General features: G+C 38.9%; 2 protein-coding genes across 2 annotated transcripts; one reads left to right on the forward strand and one right to left on the reverse strand.

Moving 5' to 3' along the window:
* Window positions 1-445: 445 nt before the first annotated feature.
* eif4eb (eukaryotic translation initiation factor 4eb) lies at window positions 446-8,766 on the reverse strand. Its single transcript, XM_056392610.1, has 7 exons — window positions 8,608-8,766; window positions 7,234-7,337; window positions 5,026-5,121; window positions 4,799-4,862; window positions 3,417-3,530; window positions 1,288-1,427; window positions 446-1,200 (listed from the first exon to the last, which is right to left on the reverse strand). The coding sequence occupies exons 1-7, from the start codon at window positions 8,764-8,766 to the stop codon at window positions 1,086-1,088; spliced, it is 792 nt and encodes a 263-aa protein (XP_056248585.1). The 3' UTR covers window positions 446-1,085.
* metap1 (methionyl aminopeptidase 1) lies at window positions 8,750-22,231 on the forward strand. The gene is made up of 11 exons (XM_056392607.1): window positions 8,750-8,881; window positions 10,455-10,506; window positions 10,727-10,836; window positions 11,321-11,381; window positions 15,648-15,739; window positions 15,826-15,909; window positions 16,861-16,999; window positions 17,794-17,925; window positions 18,697-18,840; window positions 18,943-19,008; window positions 19,784-22,231. Exons 1-11 carry the CDS (start codon window positions 8,765-8,767, stop codon window positions 19,948-19,950), a joined length of 1,164 nt encoding a protein of 387 aa, XP_056248582.1. The 5' UTR covers window positions 8,750-8,764; the 3' UTR covers window positions 19,951-22,231.
* The last annotated feature ends 2,417 nt before the right edge of the window (window positions 22,232-24,648 follow it).

The following is a 24,648-nucleotide window of genomic DNA, read 5'->3' on the forward strand; positions in this document are numbered from 1 at the left end:
CTTAAAGAATGCCAAACCTTGAGAATGTGATGACATTTGTCATGTTGAAGTGACATTTTTAAAGCCGCCCCTGTGGAAATGAAGTGAGATGGGGAGCTATGTTGCCCAAAGTAACCTTTTCTTTCAAAGTTCTTTTTATACTGACATTTGAAGGGATCTGGAGATGATGGGGTGGGGTGGGTGTATTTGAATTTGGCACTTTCACAACAGCTAAGGCAAATGGTGAATTCTAAGCTGCTTGGAAACTGTGGGAAGGACTTTTCCTGTTTTCCTTAAATTGATCTTCTCTCCTTTAGTATTTCTACTTCATAAAGTACGAATTGAGACCATGGGTAGTGAAAAGTTTTGGATGGTCCGTGAGAAACATCCTCAGCTTTTCTGCCTCCCAGAGCAGGGTCGATAAAAGTCAATCACTACAAGTCAATACCCTACAATACAGCACCACTGAAAGTCAAAAAGGAATCAATTTATAACAAGGAATGTACCAATTACAGGTTGCAAAAAAGTATTCCACAATTTAACAGCTCTTAACTGCAAAACCAATGTTTTAATTATATTAACACTCAAATGAATATGAGTCTTGAAATACTTTAAAAAGGTTGATTAAATGCAACAGTTCAAGGCAAAAAAGCATAAAACAAAGGCCTAACAATCTAATAATATGCAGGCAAATTAGTATAATAAATTAAAAGGGTTTAATGTCATTAAGGATTACAGCAAACCAACAATGCTGTAGAAAATGGGTGAGAAATATACATTTTTTTTGCATTTCAGGATTCCCTGCCATTAAAAAAAAAAAAAAAAAAATCAACATAGATTACTTTAGTAGAGTATGCAGCACTCTAAATATCATCCACTATTAATACTTTTCATTGTTAGTGTTTTGGAAGATTCATGTTTATCTGTTTTCCATGTTTTTTTTTTTCTTTTTTCCTGTGGTTCAAGTCCTGACCAGGTTATGGAAATATTTGGCATTGGGTTTTCTTTCCTCCAGATTGCATTCCGCAGAGTCTTTGCAGCAAAGTAAACATATGCACCAACAACAAATAAGACAAGAAAAATGACAAAGGCACATAGGGCATTTCTCAAACGACAAATTTGTTCTTGGTGGTTGAACCGCTTTTGGTGGCTGTGTCTGCGTGGGATTGGTAGCCGATGGTCATCTTCATGGGAAGCCCCAAGCGCTCCTTGTAAACTCTCCTGTGGAGAAAGAAAATGACAGCGTAAGAAGATGAAGAGAATGTCATCACCTATAGTCCAAATACTGACACTGAAAATCTGATTCACCCTATGTGTGTTACAGCTTCCCGGTTCTCATAGTCTGATGTCCAGACGGCTATTTTGTCTCCTTTTGTGCGGATGTTGACCACGGCTCCGCAGACATCATCGCTGTAGTCGTCAAAGGCCTCTCCGACTAAGCACAGGAGCTGGTGGAGGGATGGAGAGGAATAAAAGCCATTGTCATAACCTGATGACTCGCATTTTGACTTTAAAAATAACTGCAAATCCTCCACGTTCTCATAAAAGAGGAAGGCCATGGACATTGTTAGGTCTGTCACCTCAATTACTGTGAATCAGCAAGAATTTTGAGATTCCTGCTCTCTGCTGCAGCAGTCTGTCATTCAGCTTTACTACAACATTTTCAGGGTAGGGTGCTATTTTTTACAATTCATGTTTGAACTTTTCCATGATCAGTGAGGTAGAAACACATAATTTCACAATGACATTATAACTTTGTCGAGTAACATGAACATTAAAAAAAAATATCAGTTTACACAACATTTGAAAACCATATATTTTGTTTTTGTAAATATCTATGCGTATAAATATAGAAGGATTAATGATCCAAAACCATGTGTTGTCTTTCTCAACAGAACGTTTCAGGATTCTGATGATGACTGAATGTCATTTTCACATAGATTACATATGATTTGAAGAAAAAAGGATGAATCGTCTTTGAGCTCAGCATCATTAGCCTTGACCCAGGATCACGTACTATGCATCATGGTGATTGGATAACTGTCAGAACATGGACATTCCAGTCTCAGATCCGCTCACAAAATGTGTTGCGTGATGAATGTTGCCAACACAAACTCGGTCTTTTTAACAAATCATAAACTGGGGAAAAAAAACATCAGGAGTGGCAGAAACTGGAATCCTTTCTTGCTCACCTGCTGCGGTGCTGCTCAGCAGTGGTGTGCTCATGCTGGTGTTCTCGCAATGGGGACGTAGAAATGGAGGAAAAGGAAAAAAACACCCCATGCTCCGATTTGGGAGGGATCACTCATATTTCCAAGGCGGTTACCTTAGTACTAACCTTGTAGTCCCACCAATTAAATAGCCTACATCACCTGCTTTTGTTGCGTTGTATATTTGGAGAAGTTTGTTACCAAGTGAAACCAGATATAAACAATGTATAAATATAAACATATATTGGATTATATTTTGATGTAACTGCAAGTGGTGTTGCATATTCAGCCATTCTGCCAAGAATTTGTTTACATGTCTCTAGTTCTTTTCACTGAGAAGGAGATATCGTCAGTGTCAGAAATTCCCAGTATCTCCAATTTATTCTAATTTATAAATGAGATTACCATTTATATTACTGGTATTGCTGCAGAATATCTTACAGCCACCAGTGACAGCACTGTGAACCATGCAGCACTCCAGCGCCCTCACATTGTTTTTTTTCCCCAGCTTGTAGGTGGCTGGGAAGACTTCCTATCATCTGACGAGTTTATATTTTCAATATTCTTCCTGTAACACATTTTATGAGATGTCAGTATCAGAGATCAAGAAGAGTTTATTTAAAACTGTCTCATTAAAACTGTTTTACTTTCAGCTTCACATATGGTAAAACAATTAGTGTGGATGGCATTGGAAAAACAAAGTGATCCCTTTCAGCCCTCCAGGCCAGTAGCAACAGTATTGACAGTACAGTAAGTGCTGTTTGCTCACTGGCAAGTCACAGCATGCTGGATGTCTGTATCACTGTCAGTGACCTTTAGCGTGGCAAGAGAGCTCACCACAACCCTGTGTGGACTGCAGATTTACCAACAAGTAAGCCAATTTTCAGTTGCTCCCATTTGACTTTGTTGTGACCCCATCGCCAGCTCAGCAACGAGTCAAAGCTACAGTATATTTTCTTAGACATCAGAGAGGATTTTGTGTTGAAAAAGATGATAACACTAAAACAATCTCATCTCAATTGAATTTTAAAAGGTATGAAAGGATGTAATAACCTATATCAGCAGTGTGACAAATGTGATGATAGAGTGGTACAACTAATTACAGCTGCCAGCAGGTAATAAATGTACTACTTTCGGAGGAGGCTCGAGAAATGATTAATAGAATCACTTGTTTGAGTAACAACACATGAACATGACACGATGCGCAGCAGAAACAGCCAAACCTACCGTCTCCAGCCAGAAGCGGTCCAGGTCTAATCTCCTCTGCTGCTTGGTGAGTGTGATCAGCCAGCGGCCGCCACGCTTGTTCCTCTCATCCTCCCACATGGGTTCAATGCCATCCTGCAGCCATGGTTCAAACTGTCAATACACATCCCAAACCACTGCACCAAAACGTTAAATGTGGGGTTTCCACAGGATTTGAAACATTCGCTGCAAGAAAAATATCTTTTCCAACTTTGAAACAGTCACAGTGGAAAGTCCCATAAGATGTCTAGACTAAAAAAAGGAAGCAAGAACTCAGCAGTTGTCCAGTGATGGTTAAATATTTGTTAAACATCTTTTTCTCAAGTTGCATTTCCACCCCTCTAAACAATCTCTGCCTCAACACTCTGAATCACATTGCAGTGTTTGGTGAAAAGCAACATTTTCTTCGATTCAAATTGTAAAATTTGCAAAACTTAAACTGTGCAGGTGATGTTAAACTAACTCCCCTGCTGTGAATACAAATTCACTGGTTAATCTTCCCCACAGGTGATCCTGCTAATGATTTCCATAAAAGCACAACGATCAAAGAGTGCAGTTATATTGGATTACTGCCGTTTCCATTTATTATTATCAGCTAGCTCAAACACAGTGTAATTAGTGGCTGCTAGCCGCCTCATGCTTTTCAAAACTCTTCCACCCACGCTTCTCATTTTCTATCAGCACATTTGGTTAAATTAGCTCTTTTAAGCTGATGAGCTCTGAGCCGGTAGAGACAGATTTAGTCCGAAAAATAAATAAATAAAAACCCTGCCCACTTCTGTCTTTGTTTGCCTTCCCTCCAGTAATGATGCTGTTGTTTTGGCTGGAATTCTTTGTGTCAACATCTCAATTAAGTATTGTTCTCTTTATTTGAATCTGCTGCTGAAAAAAAATCTTGCGATTTGGCATTATTGGTGAGCTGGTGATAAAATGATTATATTACATTTTCAATTAGGTACCAATTGTTCTCATGAGGATCACCCTGAAACAGAATGGCGGGACCACAACCTTTTTAAATAACCGCAAAAAAACAGCTCGTTTTCCTCTCTAATGTCTCAATAAATAATAAATTAATTAATAATGTAAAGGCTTGATATTTACTGCCATATCTCATGTAAATGTGATTTTCCACTTTAAAAGAAAGGCATTAACATGGTTCTTTGAGTTTCATTGAGTCAATATCAGAAAGGGAGAGAAAGACTGTTGTCCTTGTACATATTGATGAACATGCAATGCAGTAGTTGTGGTTTTGAAAATATGAAACAGCAAAGAGGATACTGACATGCAAAAAGACAAAAAAAATATTTAAAGTACTCTTTCATGTAAAAAGTGCAGTTGTTTCACACCAGTGAACACAAACTCACCTTAAAAAGAGAGTAGTCACAGCCTGACATGAGGTTGCTTGACAACTGGATATGATTGTATAGACTACAAACGACAAGAGCACAGCGTTAACAAAACATGCTCATTCATCGCTTGTGACAGTAATTCAAAAAACACAGTCATGACATTTTATTGCTTCAGCCACTCCATGGGAAGTACAGAAGAAAAAAAAAAAAAAAAAAAGACTCAGAGATTTACTGCTCCTTACGCCCAGAAATCTTCAACTGTGTCAAATTTAGAGATGAGTCGCAGGTTGGCCTGCCATGTTTTGCTCTTGTCATTCTTGAAGAACCACAGAGACCATCTGTCGGGTGAAAACAGGAAAAAAAAAAAAGGAATTTGCATAAATGTAACAAGCCCCTAATTAAACACATGGTAAACAAAAGTAACCAAAAGCCATTGAGCTTGGGAGCAAATGGGCGATGTATGGATGCACCTGGATGCTGCTCGGTAAATCACACTGTCGCTCTCGTCGGTCCAATTAATTGTGGCCATGAGTCATACTTGTTCAATGCTGAATCCTCTTATGGCTCAGCAACTGCCTTAAGCTCTTTAGGTTGAAGAAGAATAAATAAAACTGTGGCTGTTGACACCATTATAAAGCCGTAAGGGGTGCTAGTTTGTCAGCGGGTACAGATAGTGTTTTTAAGTGAGAGCAGCCCCAATAAAGGCCAGAATATAACATAATGAGTCAAGTGACACAAAGTACATTCCCTTCAGCTGAACTGTATAAGCACACCAGACTGTTTGATAAGCAAATCTGACAAGCCAACAGGCTTCAGCTTATAACACATTTGTGTTTGCCTTGTTAACTTCTGTAGTAAAATATTTGACTGATTGATTAAAGGCCATAATCTGAGGCTGCTTTTATTGTAGAGTCCCTTTGAAAGAGCTCGACATTGTGTTTCTTTAACCTTAAACACATGATGGGATAGACTCAAGCACACTATGACTCTATAGAGAAATATGTGGATCAATAAAATCAATGACTGCTGGGCTGTGGGCTTATGTTGTTTCTGTTGTACTTTGTATACCAGCGTGCCTCAGCCAGTAGAGAAAAATAAAGCCATTCCTGTCACTTTGCAGCATTTTGATCATCAATATTTTATGATATTTGGACATCAAATTTGAACCAACAGTCAGAGTCAACTGTCAGTACATTTCAAACCTAAGACCTGAGCTGTGAGTCACCAGTGTTTAGGGTCCAACTTTTCTTTTAGCTGACTGGCTTTCTGTTGAGTTTGGCTCTTTTTTATTTGACCCTTTTGGACATAAATATCCTCGAGGAATTTAAAAATATATAAAATATTCATTCATTGCTTATTTGTATTCAGCACCAACGAGTGTTGGAACCTATCTTGAGTATGGATTCGGAGAAAAACACTGAAACACCTTGGACAGGTCACCGGACCATCACAGAATATCACAGTCTCACTGTGGGGAAATAAAAAGTCTCAAATCCAGGTTTGTTTGGAATGTGAGAGGAAATCCACTTTAACACATGAAGAATACTAAAACACACAGACAGGATCAGTGCCACAGGTAACAACTGAACCACATAAATTGTACATTTATTTTACATTTAATATCAGAAAATTTGTTTTTAGGTCAAGTCTCCCTCCCTTGGGTTGAGAAATAAACAAAAGATAATCAGATAATCACATTTTTTTCCATATGAATCCACTTAGAAATAGATTTAGCTACGTTATTAGTCATCTATCGGAAAGACAAGCATCTTAGAGTATTTTGTATTTTTATTTGGCTTTTTAAATATGCAGTTTTTATCATGTACTTTTCACAAATTTTGGAACTGCTCTGCATCCTCTCAGTGAACAAAGCATTCATTGTTTTAGATAAATGGTCAATTTATGTCTTGCTTTCACCTCTAAAGGAGCCAGCCATTAATTTGTGTGTTTGTGTGTGTGTGTGTGTGTGTGGGTGGGGCATTCAGTTCTTGAACTATTCCCAGATATCAAACAGTGTGGTCACACATAAATCACCAATCTTTTCTTTGAAGCTGCTGATGCATTGGTCTTTCCATTTTCACCTAAAATTCAAATGAGCAAATTATGAAACTAACTAATATTTTCATTTCCAGTTAATCTGTCAATTATTTTTGTGATTACTCAATTATAAAAAAGTTTTTAAAAACTGTTAATCAGCTAAATAATCAATTATTTGATCAAAACTATCTATTTTCTCATCCTTAAACTACACCTCTATGTTGGAAAAGAAATGATTACTGATACAGTAGGTGTAACACACACTGAAATTAGTTGATGCCATGTCATTAGACATTATGGCTTTGAAAACATTTCTTTAAATTTTTAAATTCAAATGTTGGATCAAATATGTTCACATTTCTGCCTTCATTGATCTGGCTGTTTCAAATAAATCTAAAATGGAAGACCCTGACCTGTTCTGGAGGGGGTGTTTGATGTAGGCCTCTGGGCTCACAATCTCCTGTCCAGTCTCCTCAGCTCCATCCTCATCAGGCTGAGGTGGACATGGGTTGGTTTCCTGAAAAGCAATTAGGTATAAATAAGGGAAGATGGATTGGCTTTCTATTCTTTCTATTAAAAATTCAAATTATTATACTCTCAGATACAGATATCACTGAAACAAGTGCATGACAGCTAATCTCTTTACTAATACCTTTCCAATCGATTACGTAAGTAGACCCTTCGGCCATGGCAACTAAATGGTGACATAATTAAATACAATTCAAAATTTACCAACGTGTACCAAGTGCCCTGCTGCCAAAACAATAGTGTTGTTTTTAATCTAAAACAAGATATGTTATCTCCTAAATACACTTTAATTATCGTAAAAATAAATTCCGTGACGGAGGCGTTCACTTATGAAACCCGTTATGAACATCTGGTACACATTTCACTGTGATGTGAAGCTAGAGTTTGGCTAGCGCCCAATAACTCTACTGTTAACATTACCCACTAGTTGAAGCATGTAGCTTTGGGAACTTCATCGTTAGCCATGGCTGTGCCATTCCCAAGATGCTTGTTTATGAACGAAAAAAAACAACAATTTCCATTCACATTTCTGCCAGTTAAATTATTCCGTGCATGATACAAAGTTAAATACCTGCTATAACACGAGTTTAAGACTTTAAACCAGAAATTTTGAGCCAGTCTTAAAATTCGGCATGAATGTCATGTACCAAATGCTGATTATTGGGGGAAAACAACATAAAAAAATTGCATATCCAGCTGTACCACCATGTAAATGAACGTTAACTAGCTACTAAATAGCAACTAAAATAGCTAATGTTGCATCGTAAAGGTCAGCAGGAAGCATTGTCGACCAATTTTGACAGTTGAAATTTCAGCTACAAAAACCCAGTCCTGTTAGTATGATGTGTCATTCCTCATGCCGAATTTACCAATAGTTTATAATAAACAGAATTGTTTCGAAAAATGCTTCTCAGATCTGTAATTTAACAGATAACATAAGCGGTAACAAGGTGACTCGTTTTTAAATGGAAGTTGTGTGGTTCTCTTCGCAAAAGTTAACGGCACGTCGGTTAGCTGTAACGTCAGCCTTAAAGTTGGGAGATCTCTACACACAAGCATTCCTCTTTTACGCTTAGGTCGTGGCACCGAAAACAAACTTGAAACTGGTTAAAACAGCACGTGTGGCAATAACAGCGGTCGATTTCCATTTTAGGAGTAATATGTAACGTTGTACATGAACTTTAAATATGGTCTCGCGACGTAATAAAAGCAAGAAGCCCCCCAAATGATTTGATATGTTCGTTAGAGAAAGTGCTCACCGGTTCGGCGGTCGCCATCTTACAAATCTCTGTTAGGAAAGTTTCTGTTGATTGGATCGAGCTGTGCAACGTGACGGCAGCGCTGCGGACATGCGCTGTGTGCCGCCGTTGGCTGGCTGCTTCTCGGCGACTCCACCCCTCTCCTGCAGACGAAGGCATGGCGAGCACCGAGACTAGAAGGGAGTGTGAGACAGAGGGCTGCAGTAAGGACGCCAAACTTCAGTGTCCCACATGTATCAAGCTTGGTATTCAAGGCTCCTATTTCTGTTCACAGGTACTGCTTTTTGCTTGGCTTGCCCGGTTTAAATGTCAGCTGTAGCCGCATACCTAGGCCCCCTCTCTTATCACGAGGCTGCTAATGCTAACTGTCAAGCTAGGTAGACATGTGTAGGTGCCTCTAAAACCGCTAACAACGTATTAGCTGAACTTTAACGAATGCCTTCTGGTTGTGTAGTGCCATACAGATTACTGAGGATGAATAATGCAGTCAGTATTATAACCAATGCTGTCTCTGTAACGGGGCCGAGGGAAGACTTTTAGCTAGCTAGTTGCAGGTTAGCGCAACTGAATGATACAAAGTGTGTGACTAAAATAAAATCCTTACACGGTGTAGTTGTTTTGATGACAGCCTAAAACTGTGTATGAAATATTTATGTAGTGTTGGAACCAGGTTGTCCAGTAATGCGATAGACTGCAAGTAGTGATACTTGAGTTGTAAAGTAGTGCAGAGTTACTGTTGCGTGACAGATCACTTTGTGCCACGATGGTTGACCCTCTTCGTGGTACTTCAGGAGAGCAAACCCCCCACTCACAAATCTATCAGGTTAAAGATGAGCAGCTTACGGACCAGACCTCATACTGGGCTGAGTATTGCCTATTATTGGAAGCTACTCTCCACTTAGCATGCAGATAATCAGCTGTTTGAACAGAACTTTTAAAACTGACAGACCTATTGACACAATAGTTGCCTTTCACTAAAATAGTAAAGAAGTTTGTGACAAATAATGTGAGTAAACGTAGACAGTTGATATTATATTGCTAAGGTTTGTGAATGGTGCTTTGTGGTTCTTTTTTCTTGCAGCACTACTATTACTGCATTAGAAATGCCAAGAAAGACATTAAACTACAGGCAGTACACTCTGTTTTGAGTAGATCTAATGCTCTTTTCTCTTGAGTCAGAAGCTTTTTGAAAAGTTAGGTTGGGAGTAGTTTAAATGCTCTTGTGGTTCCATGGTATTTGACCCTAGAGTTCTTTGCTGTGATAGCAGTTTTGGCTGTATAACCTGACCCTGCTCTCTGTAGTCTCTGTCTCTCTCTGCTAACTGTCCAATTAAGGCATACAAACCATTAAAATTAACAATAAATGGCAGAGATGGCTGTGACGAAGACACATGCAGAGATATATTTGGAAAAGTCTCTTCCTTTGCTGCAATATCTGTGACAGTGTACATCTGAGTAACTCTGTTTAGTTAGGCTTGAATTAGGGCTGTAACGATTCTCAAACCGATATTGAAATCACGATACAGATACTGGATCCATGATACTGGAAGATGGTATTGTGTCGTGTGAGTACTTTGGTCGAGCGAACACGTGTGCTCTGGACAAGTCAGCAGTGTGCCCCACCCCAGCCAAAAATTAAAAAAAAAAAAAAAAGAAGAAATAAATCTGAACCAAACTGTTGATTTGGTAAATTGTTACACCCCTAGTTTGAATAGGTTGTGCATCAAGTTAAACTTGGTGACCATACATGTGATTTTCATTTGCACTGTATCAATAATGTCTAGGTATATCTGTCCGTCGTTGTACTTCACCTCATTTAGAAGTTTTCGTTGTGTCTTCATTCACAGGAATGTTTCAAAGGGAGCTGGGTGTCGCACAAGTTGCTGCACAAAAAAGCAAGTAGGTATCACTGTCAGTAATGCACTTTGTTGACATCGAGCTCAGTCACATTATATGAATATGTTGCATGTGTTTTAGCTTAATAGTGCACATGGACAAGTACCCGTACATGGTGTTTATATAGAACCTGTTACGAGAGTTGAGAGTAGATGGCATTCCTTGACTATGAACTGACATAGTGGTGTCAGATGCTTTAGAGACCTTGTGTTATGTTTGTCAGAGGAGGACAAGAACCAGATTGAAACTAAGAACTGTGTGGAGAAGGACATCAACACAGACCCATGGCCAGGCTACCGCTACACAGGAAAACTACGCCCTCACTACCCACTGGTAAGTTTGTCTTTGTCTCCAGTTGGTTGTACTCAAAGGTGCTAAACTGCTTTGCATATCCCCGTCACCAGAAGGAAGAGTTTCGATATATAGCACCCTGTTTAACCACAACCTTTATATGTCAACCTCTCCTTTGTGACACAATGCTGCACTTTGAGTTGTTGGTTTACTCAGACAGGTTTCATCCTTTAGACAGCACATGAACTCATGATAAACAGTGAGTGCTACACACTACACCAATTTTTTTAAACTGTTGAAAAATCCAAAACAGGGTCATATGTTGATACCTGTTGATGCATGTATGTTTTGAATGTGTCAAAACAATTAAGTGCCTCCTTAAAAGAATGCAGGACAGCACTCAGACAGACAGAGTAATAGGACATATTAAACCAAAAGTCTTTTCTTTAGTATTTTATCATGTCAAGTGTTCATCTATGTAAATTCAATGATGTAACATGTCTGTTGTCTTGGTCACTGGTTGTAGACTCCCATGAGGCTTGTACCAAGTGACATCCAAAGACCTGACTATGCTGATCATCCCAGAGGTAACCACGCTTCTTTCTCACAAGATATTTTTAGTTGATTCATTGTCCATTTGGTAAGCTTGGTGTAAGCTTTTAAACTCATGATTTGTTGAGATTTTACATTGTGTATATTGAATTTTTCCCCCAGTAATACAATTTATTGGAACACCAACAACACCGGTTCTTGGGGGCTTAGCGATAACAGCTTGGGTGTCTCTAGAGACACTTGGTCTTGTTTGACAATTCATATTACATGCAAAAATTAGAGATAATCATATAAGATGTATTTACAATTGCTTAATAGATTCCACTGGCAAAGTTGCCATTTCATTTCAGGGGTTTTCCTTGCTGAAAATTAGGCGGGGGTGGTACTAAGCCATACGCTGGGGCTTCTCATATTAGAAGAACTGTTTCACCTGTCCTTGCAATTCTCCTCTTCGTGAGCTCTCTTTTTAAAATAATCTGTGATTTGAGACATTTCTGCAAAAAAACACATACACGATGGGATGTAACGTTAATTTAGGGAAACTTTTCAAGAAGCTGGGTGTGCTTGGATGTAAAAGAGATAATATTCATCTTTAGGGTTGTCACCTTTTATGTGAAAAAAGGTGGAAACTGGTTTGATTTTACTTGACATTACATTATTCACAGCACTTTGAGGACATAGCATGAAAGAAAATACGGGACAAATTGCATCCTGTATTGATTCAAATCCACTGAGTACGGAGAAAACATGTACTAGAATCATTTTATTTTCAACTACCGGACGATCCCGTATTATACGGGACGGGTGGCAACCCCATTCACCTGTTTGAAGGGCTGCAAAATCAGGTTGCCGCCTCTTTCTCAGGCAGAAAATCCAGCATGTTCATATTCTTCTTCTTTAGCAATTTCGGATGGCTCTGCCTGATGCACAGATTACAATTACAGCGCCACTACATTGCTGTAGAGGCATTCAGCCGCAGTTGCAGTTACAAACGTCAAATCCACCTAGTACCAATAAAATAAGTACTAGTATGTTGTCGGGAGGTGGAGGTGGCACGAAATTTGATGGAGGCAGCCACCTCCCAATTCTCTATGCCGGAAAAACCCTGGATTTGTGCCTCAACACTGCAGGACCTAAGGATGGTCTTGTTGGTCAGTTTGTCCATTGGTGACCGACTGATTTTAACCTTTTGAACAAAGTTTCAATTTACAGAACCAAAATCGTCAGTGTTCCAGTGGGATGTAATGAGCAGGGGCTGTTGGTGGGGCTTTGAATTGTCAGCCATATGCTGTGTGGTAATGACGGACAAGAACAAAAATGATTCCCAGCACAGTACCCCCACAATTCAAAGAGCTGAAAATTGAGAGACATAACACTCAAAATCACTTGAGCAGGATGTGCCCTCAGAGCACTTTGCCTTTATAAATTATACCACATTCAAATCACCTATTACATGTGCAATCCTCAGTGAGTACCAATCAAAATGGCTTGCCTACTGGTGTAGTGAAGAGTTCACAATTACACCTCTGAGACCCATTGAGTGCTAGATCACTACAACACATGTTAGCCACTGATTGCATAGATTTGATAACATGCAAGTGCACATTCAGAGCTTCAACTCACTGAAGTCCTGTCTTAGTGTGTCTGGACAATGTGGTCATCCATGCATGTGCTTTATATAGTTTTTTGCATGAATACACAGATGAGTTGATACGTCTTGTGTTGTTAGCAAAGATCTTTACACCAACAGAATAGTTTGGGTAACTCACTGTCCTGTCGGCAACGCTGAAGACAGAGATCTGAGTGAAGAACAAGACCAGTGTTTGTACAAGTTTTGTTCCAATTGAACGTGAAAACTGGTCATTACTAAGTTCTTAAATGATGCTCCGTCACTATTTTTTTAACAAATTTATTCCATAGTAAAACCTTTTTTTAATAGTTTTCTTCTAAAAAGTAAACAAATGTTTAACAATGTGTTGTCGTCATTCACAACCAGCAATCTGAAGATGAGCGTTTGAATCATTATTACTGATTGAGAGTGAGCTGGTAGTACTAGTATAATTTCACTGGAATTAATTTGATTCAATATTACAGTGAGAAATATTTCTTAGGATTCATTACTGAGTAATTGCATGTATACAGTACATACATTTCAAATGGATGCAATTAGTTCTTTTGGTACTTTATCACTTCAGAATCATTCAGTTTTATACAGGGAACCTCCTGTTGATTCTTTCATCGTCAAACTGAAATCAATGTCCCTCTGGTAAACAGCTCATTAATATCCTGCTATGATCTCTTTCCACCACTGGCTTTGTCACCACAAACTGCAGTAGATTGGGTGCAGGGAAAAGTAGACCTGCTGACAGGTCTGCTGTCACCAGTTTGCTTCTTTTTGTGTTAATTATCAGACAGCCGTAACTGTGACCTGCCTTATTTACGTCTATTTCTCTGGGCAAGTCATTCATTGTGCAACCATGGCAACCTCTGCATTCTTGTCATCCGACTGCATAGATCCATACTCAGGTAGTCATGGTTACGGTCGTCTTTCATTCTCTTGTGATGCCTATTCAGGGACTGGAGCACAATTGTTACAGGCTAATGTTTCTCAACACTACACTGTTATTGAGCTCAGGTTAAACCTGGGTTTTATTTTATTTTATTCTTTTATTTGTGTGTCTGTTTCCACTACTGCACATAAGGAAGGGAATCATTCCATTATTAAGACATTGTAATGTGCACACTGATTTTCTCATACTTTGTGTCTTTTCTGAGCAGCTGTATCAAAGCGTAAGTAATTGTAATTGATTGTTGCACTCACATTGTAGGCTCTTGGAGTCAAAAGAAGGGTTGTATTTGACTTGTACACAAACCTGTCTAAAGTCTGTGTTGCTAAGCAACCGCTCATGTTCATCCAGCAATCATCTTATTGAGTTAATAAATTATAGATCAGCGAATTGTTGATGACTGCAGTGCTTTGACCAGCACGTATTTAAATACTTTCCTACTGCGCGTCTCAGTCTAGAATAGAAAGAATAGAACGTGTTCTGATCTTGATTAATCTATAGCTGAATTGCAGGTAGTCTGATTTATTGTCAAGCTGAATGCGCTGACACCTGTGCTTCTGTTGTTTCCTATAACAGTAACAGTCCCGCTCAGCTCCTCTGAGTCAACAGTGTGAGTGTCATAAGAGACTGCTTCTGCTCTGATGCTGTAGTGTATCCCCTGCAGGAGCAGCTAGTTATCTATAGCCCCATAGCACTGCAAGAGAATTTTAGGTTTATATACATGTATACAATGTATGAAAGGTATAATAATAAATAAAACAATAAAAAATGAGATTAACATGAGGAGAAAAGAAGGGTAATTATTAAAAGTATTACATTTATAAACCATTGGAAAAAGGGTTTGAATTGAAGTTGATTTTTGATGAGGGATTTAAAAGACAATGCTAATATTGGTTGCCCAGAGCAACCCTGAAGCTGGGGGATCCCAACGCAGGGTGTTGTGACATGAAATCAGATATTACGGCAATCCCTCACATTCAAATGCAGGGGAAAAGAAAATTAACCCAAGTTGTGAAATTATTGAAGTTCCTTTTACAATGTGTTTACTGTTTTGACATGAACCATTCATGTTTAATGTTACAATTGAACAAAAGTATGCCTGAACATTATCAACAAAACCAAGCTTGTACTAAGTATGTACGAAGTTTTGTTACTTCGACATCTCAAACTAGTCTTAGACTCTAGTCATGGCTTTCTGAGTAGACTTGGCTTGTGCTGTAGCGAGTAGAGTTTTTTGCTGCATTTGTTCTTCAGAGGGGATTTCTGTTGATTCATCAGTGAAACTAAATTTTGTCTCTTGACTTGTTTTCATGGTCTGGAGTTGAATTAATAGTGTATTGCTTGACTTGTTGAAGCTGCCAGGAGTCAGACACCACAGAAGGTAAAACTTGACAGTGAGACTGAATACAATGTGAGGTGCCTTGTCTTAGACTAGGTTGCCTTGATAAAGCATCCACATAGAGTACTCTTGCACCGGATGTTGGTTGAAATTGTAGCAGTTATTGTGTAACCACAAAATTATAATAAGGATGATGATGGCTTGTGCCCTCTTGCAGCCAAATGACTTATTCAGCTGTCACTTTTTTTGACGGTACAAAGCTGATTAGGAGAATGTAAATCCAGCTGTGATGGTCCAAGGAAATTAACAGACAGATGACAGCTGCCTTGCAAGGTCCTATCGGAGTATTGACGTGTGAATGATGCCAGTTGTCTGTCCGTGTTCCCGTCCCATAGGGATGTCCGAGTCTGAGCAGTTTCTGAAGGGAACGTCACAGATCAAGATTCTTTCTCCTGAGGACATTGAGGGCATGAGAGTAGTGTGCAAGGTAACAAAATTGACTGTCATTGCTACTTCGCATGTATAATGTTCCATTAATTACATTTTGGTTTTTAACATGTATGTTGTTTGCAGCTGGCTCGCGAAGTCTTGGACATTGCAGCCATGATGGTGAAACCAGGTGTTACAACAGAAGAAATCGACCACGCTGTGCATCTGGTATACACACACACACACACACACACACACACACACACACACACACACACACACACACAAACGTGGAGAATGAAATTATGAGGAAATAACGATAGTGATATTTGTGTCCTTGTATTTCCTTATGGGCAACCAATGGTCTCAGAATCTATTGTTTTTAGCCATGCTAATGTCTCTAGGGTTGGCAGTGTATCTCCCAAACTGTCAGATGGATTGCTGTAAAATATTGTGCAGACATCCATGGTCCCCTGAGGATAAAGCATACTGACTCTTGTGATCCCTTGACTTTTTCTTCAGAGCCACCATGAGGTTTACATTTTCAGTTTTCCTTGAGGTATCTCAACTACTATTGAATGGATAGCAGTGAAATTTAAATTTGTCCAGTGTAAATTTGGTTTATGACCAGATATCTTCAAAACTAATTATTTTCCCATCAGCCTCAGCTGTGTTTTGAGTCTAGTGTCATTTAGAAAGTGCATTCATGCAAATACATTGTAGTAGGATTACAGCCAAGTAAACATTATCTGCTAAACATATTAGCATGCTGATGTTAGCATTTAGCTCAAAGCATTGTAGCCTCACATCTGCTAGCATGACTGCAGACTCTTGTCTTGTCTTGTAGAACAGACACTGCTGATGAATGATGCAAAAGCGAGTTGCTACATGTAAACAGACTCCCCTGCTGTGGAACAACAATTCAACATCAGTTGGATTTCTACCATATGCTGACTGAATACCCTATCACGTTTGATCTAATACATATAAAACACAGAGTTCACCCCTATAGGTTTATTGTATACAGATGTGATTAGAGCCCACACTGTGGCAATTTTCTATAGGGCAGCCACATGAGCGGGAAAGGGTAACTAATCTTTATTTCAGGTCATCCGTTCTTGATTTTCTCACTTGTTGCTTCCCTGCTCCCTCTGCAACTTACATGATTTTTCTCTCCAGGCCTGTACAGCAAGGAATTGCTACCCATCCCCTCTCAACTACTACAACTTCCCCAAATCCTGCTGCACATCTGTCAATGAAGTCATCTGTCATGGCATCCCGGACAGAAGACTACTGCAAGACGGAGATATCCTCAATGGTATGCTCATAGCACACTGCTTTCAGGCCCTAACCTGACCTTCAGACACTTTTTTCTCTTCTCTAGATTTTTATCTTTATTTGTTAAAAACTGAGTGTAAATAAATGAAATTAGAGTTATAGGACTTTATTGTCTTGTATATTTTTATGTTTGTTAACAAACTTGGCCTTCCCTTAAATCTGGTGTTTTTAAACACCCAAATATTCTCACTGTTGTCATCCCCTCAGTATCCAAACAAGTCCTATGAATAGTTAAGGTAAGTTTGGATGTAGGGAGAAGTTTTGTTTAGCAGAACTTGGGGTGGATACACTTCTCCTCCATGATAAATGGTTTTACCAGCATTCTGAAATGGTGTCAGCGGGAGTTTGGCCAATTTTAGCCTCTTTATGAATATTTCTGCTGAGGCGATGTCTTCCATCAGCCACTCCCCTCAGAGCATCTGATGGAGGACTTGCCAGCAACTCATCTCTCGCTGCGTGGTCCGACAAGACAAATTGTTTCATTAACCTTTACCAGTGGGGCTTTGCTAGTCAGATTCTCTGCTTGCTATATTTCACCGTAAATGTGAAGAGTTCCCGTTTGCCTACTAGGAGCTCCAAATTCATCAGCAATTTTAAAAAGGCGAGCATTTGGTTTGGCTTTGCAAATGGGTTAATGTTTTATGAGGGTCTGTGTTCACTCTCTTTCAGACAGATTACTCATCACAGTACTTTCCTTGTGTTAAACATAATAGAATCTAGTTTGTCATGCAACACAGTGTCTCTTAACATATTCATCATCTCACCGTCACGCAGTGGACATCACCGTCTACCACAACGGTTTCCATGGTGACCTCAACGAAACCTTCTTTGTCGGAGAGGTGGAGGAAGGAGCAAAGAAGCTCGTTCAGACCACATACGAATGCCTTATGCAAGCCATCGACTCTGGTAGGAATTTAACCTTCATTTTCTTTCATTTTACTGATATTGCAGATATACGATGTGGATAGTTGCAACTCAGCCCTCACTGCAGTTGCCTCAGTGTTTTTGTCCAGACACACAGTTTATGACTGATAGACTAGAGTTTTCTTTACCGCCACATTCAAACCGTCTTAAGTATTATTGACTAATGAGACTTTACAGCAAAGTTTTAGCAATAGAGACGTTTATACACACAGACAGTTGTTGTTGGAATACATAAGTGAAGTGTAGGTGATCAGCTTATATTCACTTATTAAAGATATATCTGCATCAGCATGTATATTGGCTAAAAAGTTACAAGAAATGGCAATACACAATCAATGCCAAAGTTAATTAAAAAAAGTGTTGCCATGACATAGTTTGTCCACCAGAGAGTGTTGGCATTTGAGAACAAGTTGATCATTTCTAACATTGGAAACAGTGGGCTTTTTTCTGAACTCTTTCCAATGTCAAGAATTAGTTTTCAGTATCAACTTTTAAGCAACATGGACAGATTTGTTTTTGTTTTCTCTTGAAGTTTGTATTCATTTGACAGCAAGTTGGCAGTTCTATAGACAGTTTTTCTACTGTAAGATGTCCCTATTATTGATCATGATTCTTAAAATAATTTTTTTTTGGTTAATCTCTTAAATACTGGTAATGGCCTCAAAATTCCAGCCTTGGCCAGGTTATTAACTACAGTTAATTTTTCAGAGGCCTGTAACCCTCACGCTTTCTTCTTTGCTCACTTGTTCACAGTGAAGCCCGGTATTCGTTACAGAGAGTTGGGTAACATCATCCAGAAGCACGCTCAGGCCAACGGCTTCTCTGTGGTGCGGAGCTACTGTGGCCACGGTATCCACAGACTTTTCCACACCGCTCCCAACGTGCCACACTATGCCAGTGGGTAGTCACGTACCCTCCATTGTCAGATTCTTAAACCTCTTAAAGTTGCTATTGAGTTTCCTTGCAACAGCATGATTCCTGTATTTATTAATTCCCCAGAAAACAAAGCAGTTGGAGTCATGAAGCCTGGCCATGTGTTCACCATTGAGCCTATGATATGTGAAGGTGAGTGAAACTGCGTTTGTATGAATAATGTGAACAGTAATGCATATTATAGCTCTAATTATAATTTGATTTAATATAAATATAATTTATTTTCCCTATTTACATAATTCTCAAAGTCCTCAATCAATTTATGTAATCGCATAAAACAAATATCAAGAGCAATAAAACATGCAAGTTTAAAATGAGAATAAAGAGTAAAATACCATATCAGAGAGAAACATCATTGTCCTCTGAAAACCATGTATCTCCAGATGTCAGCTTTTCATGAGCTAAGAAAAAGATCCTTGTTTTCAGCTTTGTCACAGTGTATTTTTTAGATGATCAAATGGGTGTTATGTTTTATTTTGCTTAAGAATTAGCTGAATGTTCTCAAACAAGATAGAATCAATTTATTATTCTTTTTACCTAAAAATAACAAAACAAGTTGACTAACAAATTTGGAGATGTGTGGTTTTTTGCAAGAAAAAATTAAATATTCACTGAAGCTAAGGCTTAACAATGAGGATTTTGGGCTGATGACTGGCTCACGGGGGGTTAAATGGTGTGAGATGCAGCAGACTCCGTGACGCCTTACAACAGGTCATTTAACAATTTATACCTCACAGGTATCCAGTGAGTCTTTGCCAGACCTGGAGTGTTTGTTTCTACAACTCTGTTTAATTGATGGTGTGTAAGCCAAAGCCATGTCTGTCTGTGTGTGTGTGTGTGTGTGTGTGTGTGTGTGTGTGTGTGTGTGTGTGTGTGTGTGTGTGTGTGTGTTGTTGTAAAATCTCAGGTGGCTGGCAAGACGAGACGTGGCCTGACGGCTGGACGGCGGTGACCAGAGACGGGAAGCGCTCGGCTCAGTTCGAACACACTCTGCTGGTGACGGAGACCGGCTGCGAGATCCTCACCCGCCGCTTGGAGGAGAACGGTCGAGCTCATTTCCTGAGTCAAATGTAGGCCGGAACCGGAGCACACCAAGGACTGGACTTTGCAGACACAGACACCCACACCTCTGGGTCTCACACGCAAACACTCGCACACACATCTCAAACAAGAGGCACCACTCCTAGAGCTCAGTGTAACTGTGGCTCTCATTGGTCTTTGCATTAAATATCGGTTCCTCAAACTAAATGGAAGTACTTGAATGTGTTTTACATCAAATGTGGATTGCTTTATTAGTGAAAACTGTATCCTTGAAGGAAATATGAGAGTATTTATAAGATTTGGTTCTGCTTAGTGGTCGGGCTTTACATCAGACCTGTTCTGATCTCTGAGTCAGGGCGCCCAGAGCTTTTACCGGCTGGCTAGTTGTTGTCTGTGGTGTGTGGAGCTCAGGGCAAATCCAACTAGTATGGCATGCTTCGCTTCTATTCTCTCATTGTCTGCTGATGTAATCAGACTTCATAAGAATTTACCAGAGATGGACTGAAAAGAACCAGCAATAGTAGAGACACAGGAGAAATCCAGGGAACAGGGTCAACAAGTTGCACAAGCTCACCAACTAACTTATTTTAGAGCTTCGACATAACACCAGGCTGAAAACTTTGCTAACTTTAAACCACCCTGTTACCATTTAGAAGCAGTTCAACAGCGTTTAATACATTGTTTATAACACGCTGTAAAGTAGTTGTAAGCAGATCTCAGTATTATTTACTTTGTCAACAACTATAACTCCTTCTGTGGGAACCCATATGTAGATGCTGGTATTAATTACAATATGGTAAAACACAGTTGTTATTATTTAAAATCTGTCTTTTTATAGAAGTTGTAATTGTTGATGAATACTGTACATTAATAAACTCTTAGAATGTCTTTAAAGTACATGAAGTGTTCCCACAAATTTGAATTTAGATTTCAGGAATAGTTTGACATTTTAGAAAATATGCTTATTTGCTTTTTGTTATCTGTAAGTTAAATATGAAGCTACAGCTAGGAGATGGTTACTTCAGCATAGCCTAGCTTAGAATAAACACAGGAAATGGCTAGTCTGGCTCTATACAACGTTAACAAAAATACAAAATACAATACAAAAATTTTCTACCAGCACATATTTGTACAGAAGCCAAACTGGAAAAACTAAATTGTGGTTTTAGACAGGGGTTATATGTGCTGCTCAGAGAAATAGTCATGTAATTCCTCATAAAACCACAGCTTCTCATTTTTACACTTACTTAACAGACATTAAACAAACAAATTACAGTATAACATTTCATTTAATGAGATTTAGTGGTGCTCTTTGTGTATACAGCCAGGAGGCGGTTACCTTAGCTTAGCATAAAGACTGGAGCTGGGGAAACGGCTAGCCTGGGTCTGTCAAAAGGTAAAAACAGAATTCATCCGGCAGCACCTCTAAAACTCACTAACCAGTGCATATTATACTGTATTTCATTCAATGCAAAAAGTTTTTGTATAAATTGTGGCTTTATATTAGGATTCTGCTTTTAATGTTTTAACTTGAAGAGTTATGTTAGCCTTTTCCCCCTGTTTACAGTTCTTATTCTAAGCTAGGCTAAGCTAAACTAGCTGTCTCCTGGCTAAAGCTTCATATTTAACAGACAGATATTAGAGTGGTATTGATGTTCTTATCTAACTCTTGGCAAGAAAGCAAATACATGTATTTCCCAAAATGGTGAAATATTTGATTAATTTATGTACTTGTTATGAAAATAATCAATAATCAGCTGATTCAGTGCTTCATGCCAGCCTGTTGGCTAGTTAACAACAGTACCAGGCCAACTACCACCGTCATATCTTCCTTTCGATATGTCCAGTAGAAGCAGTCCAACTCAATTGTTACATCCTGAATGTGGCTATTATTAGCGCACAGCTAGTTGAGGACGTCAGTGATGGTTGCTAGGAGAATTGTGATGCAACCAAAGAGCATCTAGGTAGATATCCAGAGTAAGACTAATGACGACTGAGCTCAAAGTCATTCAAGTGCTGAACTTGTAAATCCTGCTTTGAGGAATACTCCTCTGGTGTCTCGTGTTTCCAATAGCCCTGGTGTAGCAAATTGAGCCTTAATGTGTGAATCTAGGAATTAAGAGTTGCCAGATGTCTCGAGGCACGTTGACTGATATTTCCCCCATATCTCGACAGTCACCATTTACCTTGATGTGGGGATTTTCCTGGTGTGAGCAGCATTCATTATTTCTACATTTTCAGAGGACTAATGTGATCACAGTTTCTCTGCCATCTTTGTATTTCTTCTAATGGAGTAATAAATGACTCTTCTTTAGCTCTGTATGGGTGAGTCTGTCCTTTTCAATAGATACGTGATATAAATCTCAAAGTTTAATTTACCAGCCTTTTATGACTAGATTTAACCCTCTGGATGACTGTCAGACTTAATGCCTTATTTAAACTCAGTGGAGGACAAAGATATTCTCACATGCCGTTGTATTAATTATTTGTTCACACCCAGGTGACACTAGTGTGACTGTGACTTTATTTGCAGTGACTAATGCATTATAATTTATGCTATAGAATGAAGTAGGTGGTAGTTGTTTTCATACAAAGTGATGCCTCTGCTCCAGTGGGAAACAGCTGTGATTCAGCAGAAAATAATGACTCAATAAAACACTGTGACATTAGAATTCAGGACTAGCACAGCACATTAATGAACAATGGTACAAACTTGAGTAAGCCGTTTTCATGGTTGTCATCTCAACTTGTCCTGTCAGGAAAAGACCAGGTGTAGTTTACATAGTTTTAGTCAGTGTCATTCAAAATGCAGTCCTTACATACAGAGTGCAAAAATGTAATTCTCTGTCGTCACAATATAGACGCCTCACAGTAGAAAAAGCCTCAATTACTAGACACATAAATCACTGAATAACATAAGTCTGTGAGCAGCGTTGCAACATAGTTAGCTAATCATTTCATCACAGATGCCATATTTTTCAAATGTCATGGAAAGAAAAAAGAGGGACAGAGAAATGCTATTTCTTTACTTATTACTGTCAAATTGTTGCAGTGTATTGAATGTCTTACAATTGTGTCAATTGCACTTGAGTTTGATTTGATATGCTTTCCAACATTACAGTATTATAAGAGCTTACTATATATTGGATGATTAAAAGAATAGTTCACATTTTGGGAGATATGCTTATTTGCTTTGTGGAGTTATACATGAAGATCAATATCTCTCTAATGCCTCTGCAGGTAGTTAGCTTAGCATAAAGACAATGGGAACTAGCTCCCATTTGAGAGCTTCTTCTTTTTCTGTTAATTGATTCTTTAACAATAATAGTAATAATGGGATGGTGTTTTTGCCACACTGCTCGGCCATGGACACTCCATGCACTGACTAAATGTTGTGTGTGCCGTGAGACCCAGGTTAAAAGGGAGAGGGGTCGCAGAGGAGTGAGTGACAGTCACAAACGAAGTAGCATTTGGATCCATTTTAATAACACAAAGACATACTAGAACTGTATATGCAACAGTGCTGCTACTGAGCATGGAAAAGCCAGCTAATTCACACAATATAGTTTAATTATATTTTAATTAGTAATTTTTTAAAAGTAACTTTACATTACTGTTTCTACACCAGGCTGAATATAAAATAATGGTATTCTGGAAATGATAAAGTTTAGTATAAAGACATTGAATAATTGAAGTGATATACATGCACACACCAGTCAAAACACTGCCAAATGTGGCTGGAATATAAAAGCCACATGTGTTACTAAATGTAGAGCTGACTCTTATTGCAGAGCTGAGACAAATGATCTGGTTCCCATCACTCCTGAAAACAGTGGAAATCTCTGTCCAAAGGTAACAAACTCACCAAGCAGCACCTCTGAAGCTCACGTACTCTCATGTTATATCTCATTTGTTAAAATGTACAAAAACTGTAATAATGATAGGAGGTTGTGTGCTGGTAAATACTAAAAGGAAAAATTTAACTAATGCAGTGAAGTGCGGTCACTATAATTATTTTTGCCTTATATGAATGCAGGATTTACTGTAGAAGTCAGACTCTAAACTTTATCTTTAAAACAGACAGGAAGCGAGGTCTGGGACCTCTGCTGCAGGTTGTAGCTATTTGGCTACCAAGGCACTCCTAAACTTTATTATCCATCGTATCTGTATATTTAGACTAATGTAGCATATTCAGTTTTCAAAAGCAATTCTTAGTCCATAAAATGTCAAGTACAGACTCTTGCATAAGCTGCATTTTTTTTCATTGCTGTTTGTATAGTCATGAAAAAAAGGACCACTGCCGATCCTGCAGTTTTTTTTTAACTGACTGTTTGACTGCTTTATTTTCAAATGACATGTTTATTAGTTTACACCTGTGCTTCTCCTGTTATGTCTGCAGTGAAGAGAGGCCTGCTGATAATCAGAAATAGTTTATTAACCCCACCAAGCTAAAAAGCCTGCAATCCTTTGAGTCGCCCATTTCAGCATTATGTGTCCTCATGAGACCGGTCTTCTTCACCACAGAGGTAAAATTAATATTTGCTTTTCCGCTGTAGAGCATCAGCTGAGCTGTCGACATGTTTTGCCTAACGAGGAGCGGCACAGCTGGGTACAAGGCGTCGTAGCAATCCTCTCGAGCCGGTTACAGTTTGAGTCGACGTTTTAGAAAGTGAATAGTGCGTTCCCCGCGCTTAGAGACACTTAAATTTACAGTGAAAAGTTTGTGTACCC

Source organism: Seriola aureovittata, chromosome 13 (assembly GCF_021018895.1).
Source record: "Seriola aureovittata isolate HTS-2021-v1 ecotype China chromosome 13, ASM2101889v1, whole genome shotgun sequence".
Lineage (NCBI taxonomy): Eukaryota > Metazoa > Chordata > Actinopteri > Carangiformes > Carangidae > Seriola > Seriola aureovittata.